The 9,950-nt window shown below is 29.5% G+C and overlaps 1 protein-coding gene across 1 annotated transcript; it reads left to right on the forward strand.

The window, feature by feature from the left end:
* The first annotated feature begins 978 nt into the window (after positions 1-978).
* On the forward strand, positions 979-5,132 carry LOC127106105 (glycerol-3-phosphate 2-O-acyltransferase 6). The gene is made up of 2 exons (XM_051043386.1): positions 979-1,739; positions 3,929-5,132. Exons 1-2 carry the CDS (start codon positions 1,119-1,121, stop codon positions 4,793-4,795), a joined length of 1,488 nt encoding a protein of 495 aa, XP_050899343.1. The 5' UTR covers positions 979-1,118; the 3' UTR covers positions 4,796-5,132.
* Positions 5,133-9,950: the final 4,818 nt, after the last annotated feature.

A 9,950-nucleotide genomic window follows, 5' to 3' on the forward strand; every position in this document is an offset into this window, starting at 1 on the left:
TTTTTTTAAAAAAAAATTGATGATATTTCCATTTTTAAAGGATGTGTCAATCATTATATAATTTTATTTAAAACATTAAAAGATTTAAAAAAATAGAAATTACACGTACACGTCGTCAATTTTCAGTGCAAAATTTTGAAGAAAAACTTAAATAATTTAAAATTGAAATAGAAAAGTTAATTTTATAATTGTGAGAAAAAAACTCAAATTATTTGAAGTTGAAATAAAAAATTATTTTGTAAATTAGATAGAATAAAAGGATCAAACTATAAGTTAACCAAAATATTAAAATAAAATAAAAAATTAAAGAGAAAAAATATGAAATTAACTTAGCAATGAGTCTCATTCCATTTTGAAGTTATTTTCTATTGAGGTTTCAGATAATCACTGTTCTGAGCTCTTTGATTTTTTTGAAATATTAATTATTTGTATTTATGTCATTAATGAACTAATAGATCATATCTACATAAACCACTCGAAAGAGGGAATGATATAGAAATTTTTAAAGAAGAAAAAAAATGAAATTTGAAGATAAACAAACAATTCTTAAAAAAAGTTGACTAAACCTTAAATTTTAAGTGGGAAAATTAGTATTTAGATGGAAAAATTAGGACAACATTTAATCCTCACAAAATAAAATGATGAGAATTAAGTTCTTAGGTTTATATATTATTCATTAAATACGATTATCATTCACTAAGATTATTCATTAAATATAATTATTATAAGTCTCAAGTACTTAAAAAGAATTAAGAAGAACTTATTCATATTATTCATATATGATGAGACCTTCCATTGCCAGTCAGATTTTCATAGAATGCTAGTTGCATTCTTACTTTATCAATATTCATTGCAACTTCAAATTAGTATACATTATATCAAACTTTACATTTATTTCTCAAAGTTGGCACCACATATTATTATTATTATTAATATATTACATTGAGTTATAAATTTACTTTCTCAAAATTGCTCACCAACGCAACCATACACTTCCTTTGTCCTTTAAAAACCCCTTCACCCTCTCTCTCATAAATACATAACTATCTCATCTTCTCTCACAAAACATCTTAGCAACAAACTCAAAATTTTCTTCAAAAAACTTTCCTCAATTTCTCATGGGATTCTTTCCTCTTTTCCAACCAATTTCCAAATGTAGCACAAAAGATAGATCAAACCAAACCGTCGCATCCGACTTAGACGGCACGCTTCTCGTGTCGCGGAGCGCTTTTCCCTACTACATGCTCATCGCACTCGAGGCCGGAAGCATTCTAAGAGCATTACTTCTCTTATCCTTAGTCCCGTTCATATACTTCACGTACCTATTCGTCTCCGAGACGCTGGCGATCAAAACATTGATCTTTGTCACATTTGCGGGACTAAGGATAAGAGACGTTGAGATTGTTTCTCGGTCGGTTTTGCCTAGGTTTTACGCCGAGGACGTGCATCCGGTGACGTGGAACGTGTTCAATTCGTTCGGGAAACGGTATGTTGTTACCGCGAGTCCGAGGATTATGGTTGAGCCTTTTGTTAAGACGTTTTTGGGAGTTGATAAGGTGCTTGGAACTGAATTGATGGTTACAAAAAGAGGGAGAGCAACAGGGTTTGTTAAGGAACCTGGAGTTCTTGTTGGTGAACACAAGAAAGAGGCAGTTATGAAAGAATTTGGAAGTAACAACTTGCCTGATTTGGGACTTGGAGACAGTGTAACTGACTCTGACTTCATGTCAATTTGCAAGGTTAGTATATAATTGTGTTAAACTTTTTTTTATAGAAAAAAAATGCATAAATCGAATATATCTGCATGAAACAACAAAGATTAATCTATCACCTATGTTGCGTGAAACTGCAGAGATTAATCTATTAAATTATCGAGTATATTATGTTGCATGTGGAAATATTCGATTAATTTAACCTAATTTTGTATTAACAGACTAATATATCATGTTGTTTAAGATGGAATATGATAATTTAATATTAGATGGGTATTGATTAATACTCAAAATTAATTAATCATAATTAGTTGACTCTAATTTGACTTATTTTCTTCTTATATATAGAAATAATTAAGTTTGTTAATTAATAAAAGATAGTATAGTTGAGAATGGATGGTTGAAAAGTTAGGTTATATGGGCCATTGGTGTATATTTGTGTAGGAAATTTAATTCCCTCACCTAATATATAAATATCCATCTGTCTATTTATCGTTTTGTTTAGCTATTTATGTATATTTAATTATTTTCAAGAAAATTAGAAAAATTGACTAGTGTATTTAATGTGTCTGTCTTTTATATGTTAATATTTTTAAAATATTCTTTTGAGGATGGATGTGTATACCTCTGACTTTTTCTTTTTATATAAGACAAATTTATAATATTAATAAATATATATTTAGAAAAACTAATAATAAAAATAAATTTTAATTATAATTTTAGTTCTTCTATTCTTTTTTTTTTCTCACTTATTTTAAAATGATTCAGTTTTACTTCATTGCTCATTTATTTTATACTAAAAATATATAAATCTTACATATTTTATGACATATAATTTAATTTAATGATGTTATATCAAAGAAATTGCAATAAAATATCTTACATGCTTTAGTTTATCTTTAATTTTTTTTAAATTATAATTGATAATATAAAAATAAGTAATTCATCTAAATCATTTTATATTCTTATATTTTTTCATGTTATTTAAAAACATATCATATCATTAATTTCTTTTTGTTAAAAATATAAATGAGAGACCAAATCTAAATTTAAAATATGAGAGGAATTCCATGAAATGGAAAAAATAAGAGAGCAAAATTGTAATAAACATTAATAAATCTTGTTTTTATGAAAAAAAAATATATTTAGAGATAAAAATTACACATAATTCTGTTAAACCAACTTCATTAATAATAGTGTAATAATAGTGTAATAATATTCGATTAAAAAAATATAAACTTAAATCTATAATATTTCACTTATTCGAATCAAGTCAACGTGTCTTTCCGTTCTCGATACATGGATGTCTTTTTCAAATTTCTTTTTGAGGATAATTTTATGAGCTGTTTCTTTACCCTACAAAACTAGCACTAGCACGTACTCTAACATGGTGATTAATAAATAAGATTGGCCCCTAATTTTTCAATGTTGGGTGAGAATATTAATGAACATAACATGTTGTTCAATATTGCACCTCCTCTCTTCTTAAATCTATTTCTCTGTAAACAGTTCTCCTCTTATCTTGCATCATGTCTTTTTCTATACTCTTTGAGTCCTAAATAAAATCACAAATTTCATATAAAAAAAATCAAGTTGTATAAAAAGATATGTTAAGTATTTATAAATAAAATGAACATATTAAACACTGTTATTTTTTTCTCGATGATATAAAATAGAAATTTTGCAATAGAATTTTATATTTAAGAACAAGTATTTAATAGCCTCAACCTTTGTACTGGTCCCTCTTTAAATTATTGTCCATTTTTGGTTCTCTACACTTATGATGCCAACATTATTGATGTTTTGTAAATAACTAATAAGTTAAAAGATCCCTACATTTTTAGTACAAATTAGATGAGTTTAATTAAAAAAATTATCTAATAGTTTAATGATCAACATTTCATCCCTTAAAGATGAATAAGTCGGATTTCTCTGCAGTTCCCAATTGGACAGTCTTAACGAAACCGAGTTTAATTGATATTGTTAATGTAAAAAAAAAATTATATTCATCCAAAAGTTGGTCAGCTCTAATATGTTGCGTCGGATCGGTCTAAAGTCCAATGGACTATCCGAGCCGATAAAATTTCGACTAGGGTTAAAAATATATATTTGTTTTTTTTTTTTTTGCAATTTTTGAATTCATCTCCTATATTTCTAAATCTGCACAAATATATTTATCACAAAGGTGCTGAATTTATATATTTTTCATTTTACAGGAAGGTTACATGGTGCCAAGGACCAAATGTGACGCATTACCAAGAAACAAGCTTCTAAGCCCAATAATTTTTCATGAGGGTAGATTAGTCCAAAAACCAACCCCTCTAGTTGCACTCTTAACCTTCCTATGGATGCCAATTGGGATCATACTTTCAATCTTAAGGGTCTATCTCAACATACCTTTGCCTGAAAGAATTGCTTGGTACAATTATAAGTTACTTGGAATAAGAGTAATTAGAAAAGGTACACCTCCACCACCACCAAAAAATGGACAAAGTGGTGTACTATTTATTTGCAACCATAGAACAGTTTTGGATCCGGTTGTTACAGCTGTTGCATTAGGAAGAAAAATAAGTTGTGTAACTTATAGTATAAGTAAGTTCACCGAGATTATTTCGCCTATAAAAGCAGTCGCACTTACTAGGGAAAGAGACAGAGACGCTGCAAATATAAAGAAATTGCTTGAAGAAGGCGATTTAGTAATTTGTCCTGAAGGAACGACTTGTAGGGAGCCGTTTCTATTGAGGTTTAGTGCTCTTTTTGCTGAGCTAACAGATAGGATTGTCCCGGTCGCGATCAATACGAAACAAAGTATGTTTTATGGAACTTCAGTTCGGGGACACAAATTGTTGGATCCTTATTTTGTGTTCATGAACCCTATGCCGACTTATGAGATCACTTTCTTGAACCAATTGCCTTTGGAGTTGACTTGCAATGGAGGGAAATCTTCAATTGAAGTTGCAAATTATATCCAAAGGGTTCTTGGAGGGACTCTTGGATTTGAATGTACCAATCTAACAAGGAAGGATAAGTATGCTATGCTTGCAGGAACAGACGGAATCGTTGGGTCAAAGAAGAAAGATTAAAATCGAGAAGAACAATTCAACCGATTTTGATTTTTTATAAACTATTAAAAAAATGGAATTTTAAATAAAAAGTTACAGACAAAAGAAAAAAATGTGTCTCTAATTTCGTCACTAAAAATAAGAATGACGGAATCGAAGACTAATTTTATTTTGTCTGTCATTTTTTTTTTGAAAATTCGTTTTTTTAAATAGTGATTATTGTCATTTTCCATGATGTTTAATTTTAAAGTTCTTACAATTATCAGAATAATAAAAAAAATATTGTGTTTATTATGCTCCTAAAAATAACATTAATATGTACATTATTATTATTTATTGTTATTATTATTCTGATGAATACAAATGGTTTATTTATGTCAATTGTAAAATCTAGTACATCTTTGTGATGTTAAAGTTCTACTATTTATACATATATACGATATGATTTGATTTCTGAGTACTGTGTAATACATTAACAGTTATGATGACAAATATAGTACTGATGCAGATGCAACAATGTGGCATATGCAACTGTTAGGCACAAGTAGTTATTAATTACACAATGCTTTTTTCTTTGCCATTAATTTGTAGATAAGTTTGGTTTGAAGGCTGACAGTTGGCTTATTTCAAATAGTAATAATAACTTGTAATAATGAAATGTACATATGATTGGTTAACATGATCTGTATATTACAGCTAGGCAACAATGCACCCTATTTACTTCAAAATAATAAGATTTTTTTTTTTTTTGAAGATATGGGCTTATTTAAAAAGTCAAAAGAAAATTGAAATGAAAGATCACGCTTGAATAAGATAGAATATGTAAAATCTAAGTTTAGAGAAAAAAATTGATTCTAACTTATAGATGGAAGTTAAAGGGTATAAAATATATAAGTCTCGGAGTTGAATTTATATGATATAAAAATAATTTTAAGTTGAAGGAGAAATTTTATCGATAATTGGATAGGTTTTTTTAAATTCATCACCTCGTAAGTTCTTCCATTTTCACATTTTAAGAATACACTCAACCATAAAAGTACAAAACCTTCAGGATTTTTCTGTATAGATTACAATTAATCTAGATTGATATGACAATACTCGATTTTCATTGCTATTCTGTACATCAAATGTATTCAAAAGTTTGATCATATTGGTCTTTTGCATGAGAATTTCGCCTTGATCGGATTAGCTAAGTTCTATCACAATCTCTCTATGAAACTCTGTCTGATTCATGCGGTAACAATAGACACATTCAACTTATAGAGAAAATCCGTAGATTATGTTATAAAATAATGGATCAATTTCAAACCATTAAAAGTAAAGAAAGACTTAAAAAGAATTATAAAGAAAGAAAACTATTAAAAAATCTCAATTTGAATGAATTGATGATTTTTAATAAAATGTTATATTATAATTTAACTCATGTAACTCATCTCATTGTAATAAAGTTTGATTATTGTTGTTAAATGCTAGTAAAAAACAATCGCATGCCCATGCTGAATATCAAAGAAGACAATACAATAAGACAAAAACAAGAAGAATTAAATATTGACCAAACTTGAATAAGACAACACATGAAACTAAGGAATTAACCATCACATGGACTTGATTTTTTTGGGGTAATTCAGTTTTAAAATAGGCCAAACCCTTTCTTCTATTGATGTTGTTAGAAATGTTGTTAAAAAACATGGACAAAAAAGTTACGAAAATTGTGTATTTTAAAAAGAATGAAAAATAGAAGGCTTGTGTTAAGTGTAATTAGCGATAAGGGGGCGACAATTAGGATGTCTATACAAGAGCTCGAAGGATGTCCATGCGCGGAATTCTTTTAGATAAGAACAAGTTATCTATCATTGATGGATATTCATGACAATTCTTGAATTTGATAATTTCAACTGAGTAACCTGGGAAAGATGCAACCATTTGATACATTCTTGATTAATTAATTTGGTTTTTGATTCAATTTCTCAAACAATTATTTTCCATGAAAAATCCAATGGTTATTGGAATGACCTTAAGGAGAGATTCTCCAAAATTGATTGTGTTTGTGTAACTACACTTAGATTTGAACTCAACAAACTCAAACAAGGATATAAGTCGGGCCTTGAATACTTCATTAAAATGAAGACTCTTTAGAATGAAATCAATGTTTATAGACATATTTCATCATGTACATACCCTCACCCTTGTATATGTGAAGCAATCAGATTTGTCAGAAATTACATTCTTAAGGAGTAATCCAATTTCTCACATGTTTGAATGAGAAAATTTATGTTGTAAAAACCTAGGGTTTTTTTATGGATTTCTTACCCTCTATTAATAAATTATACTTCAAACGGCTCAAGAAGATAGCAATACCACACCTACATATGTAATTGATGAATCTAATTTCTCAACAAAACATATGATGCTAAGAAATGCTATGGTGGAGGAAGAGGTTCAAATTATGGAGGCTATGACAGAAATATTGCACTCATTGTATCAGATATGGTCACACAATTGATTTTTTCTATCAGAAACATGACCATCCTCATGTTAACTAGCCTTCATCTTTTGCTAATGCATCCAATAACAATGTTAAAAATTCTCAGTAACCAAATTCTATGTCAGACATAAAATCAACAAGATCTTAATGTTTTTGGTCTAACTCGAGAAATATAACAAGCTTATATGCTTGCTCCAATAAGAAAAATTGATTCCTTCACATACTCATGAAATTGGTTTAAGCTCGTATCAACTCATAACATCCATTTAAATTCATTATGATCCTTTATCAAATGAGCAACATTCCTCGGATAGTCTTAATGTCATTACTTGTTATGTAAGTAATAAGTCAAATTTATAGTTTCATGATTCACGAGCAAATGATCAAATATTTTTTTCTAAGAATTGTTTTTAGTTATTTAACTACATTAGGCATATTAAACTTCATCTACATAATGGTAAATCAGTTCAGATTAATTACAATATATATATATATATATATATAATATATATATATATATATAATATATATATATAATATATATATTATATATATATAATATATATATATATTCACCATTAAATTTAATTTCAATCTCAAAATTGTGTCAATCATTATACTTTACAGTTCAATCTACAAACAATCATTGTCATATATAGGATAAAGGTATTTAAAGATGATTGGTTTGGCTAAACAAATTAATGGAATGCATCAACTAAAGATGGAGCGTAGACATGCATACTAGATCAAATCCATAAATTCCATAAACATTGAAAAATCTAAACACATTAGATACATCTCAATGTAAATTACTATTTTGTCTGGATTTCAGGTACTTAACCATGTGAGAGCCGTACGCGAAGAAATGAGACAAATCAGATGAAAAACGGAGAAAAGGCGTGTTTTGCACTCATGGCGTTCACCATTGAGGTAGCCATAATGTGGATGACGTGTCCCATGACCCAACGGTCACAAAGACCAAGTCTCTGCGTTTTGTGAAGGGGGCATTCGCCATAAGGGGTATGGTGGTCGTCGTCCCCTATAAAAGTGAAGCAATCAAATGGTTGAAGCATTCCTCCCCATTACCCCGATTTTCTCTCACACGAACTTAGCAGCTTTGACTTGGTTTCCAGGGATTTCTAGCACTATAAATAGTTGTTGAAACTCATGTTTGAGATGATCCAAGCTTAGTACAACTTAAGCCATATATTTATATTTTTGAGAGTTTTAATTCTTCACATCAGAGAATTATTGCATTGGTGTTGTTATTGAGTTTGAGCACTTTATTTTGTAGCATTAATCTTGCCAGAATTATTTACCCGTTCAAGTTTTCCTTCAATTTATTCATGTACCTGATTCAAGACTCCGTTTGGAGCAGGTTCTTATTATTATCAGTATTATTTATTTCTTTTTGTTTATTTACTTTACAGGCTTGTTATTTTCTTGCCTTACTGTAATTTTTATTTTTTTGCCTTACTTAAATTTCGAAGTTTAATTTATTCCATTGCACGTTCATAATTGAATCGCCTGATATGTTTAATTCTAATTTTCAATTCATCGCTTTATTATTTATTGAATCAGCTGTTATTTATTTAGATTATGATCGGGGTTGTTTTGGTTTTTATCTCAATTTTTTGGAAATTAAATTGGTCAGGTTACTACGAGAGTAGAACTGTAGATACACCGGGTAAGATCGAAAGTTGTTTGGTACCTAAGGTAAAATTGTTAAGTTTTTTATTAATAAACACCACCAGAGCACTTTGTTAATCCATTAGGAGAATTTGATATTTCTAGATAGTGATTTTAAAACTATTTTCGGACGCGTTTATAAGTTTAGAATCCGATTATCCGAGAAAAAACCGGGAACCCTTTAAAGTTAAAATTTCCAACCAAAACCACTTTTAACTAAGTAACAGAATCTAATTTCTAAAAAAAGGTTTTCACTACTTTAACGCAAAACACACCGGACACGCGAGAACGGATTGTATAATTTAGAGAGTAAAACTCGGTTCCGAATACGCGAGAGTGACGGTTCATTTTTAATTAATTCTTTTTCAAGGAAGAAAACATTTCCCCGTACATAGTTCTACTTAGGAATAATAAGAGTAATATTGATCGATGAGAGCCATACTCCGGTATTACATTTTTGAATTCATTCAAGTCTATTATTTTCACTTTGTTGTTCCTATTTCAACTTTTTCACGATCGCCTTAGATAAACACCGTAGTAATAGAAAATGATAGATTGACCATTAGGTCTCTGTGGGTTCGACAACCTTTTATATTACTCTGATACAATTTGTATACTTGTGGAAAACACCCATCAAGTTTTTCGCGCCGTTGTTAAGGACCAATTACGGCAAATATTGAAACCTTGTTGTTACACTGTCTAGATTAAGCCACCTTTTTCTCGGTCAATGCGAAGGACTCACAGTACCGTAACTTTAGAAGACCCAATAGTTGAACCAGAAAGGTAGGTACGTGCAAGGCTTTTGTTGCAGGTTGTGAATGGTTAGGTTGTGAGTCATGGTGCTGCAAACTTTTTCCAGGTGTTTCATGGTTTGGCATACTGACATGTAGCATGGTTCAGACTTATAATCTGCAGTATGTTCTGGCTTGTGATTTCATGTATGCATTGCATCTTGGTTTGGTTTTGATGTGCATCATGTATGATATTGTGGTTCTGCATCAT

The sequence above is a fragment of the Lathyrus oleraceus genome, chromosome 7 (assembly GCF_024323335.1).
Source record: "Lathyrus oleraceus cultivar Zhongwan6 chromosome 7, CAAS_Psat_ZW6_1.0, whole genome shotgun sequence".
Lineage (NCBI taxonomy): Eukaryota > Viridiplantae > Streptophyta > Magnoliopsida > Fabales > Fabaceae > Lathyrus > Lathyrus oleraceus.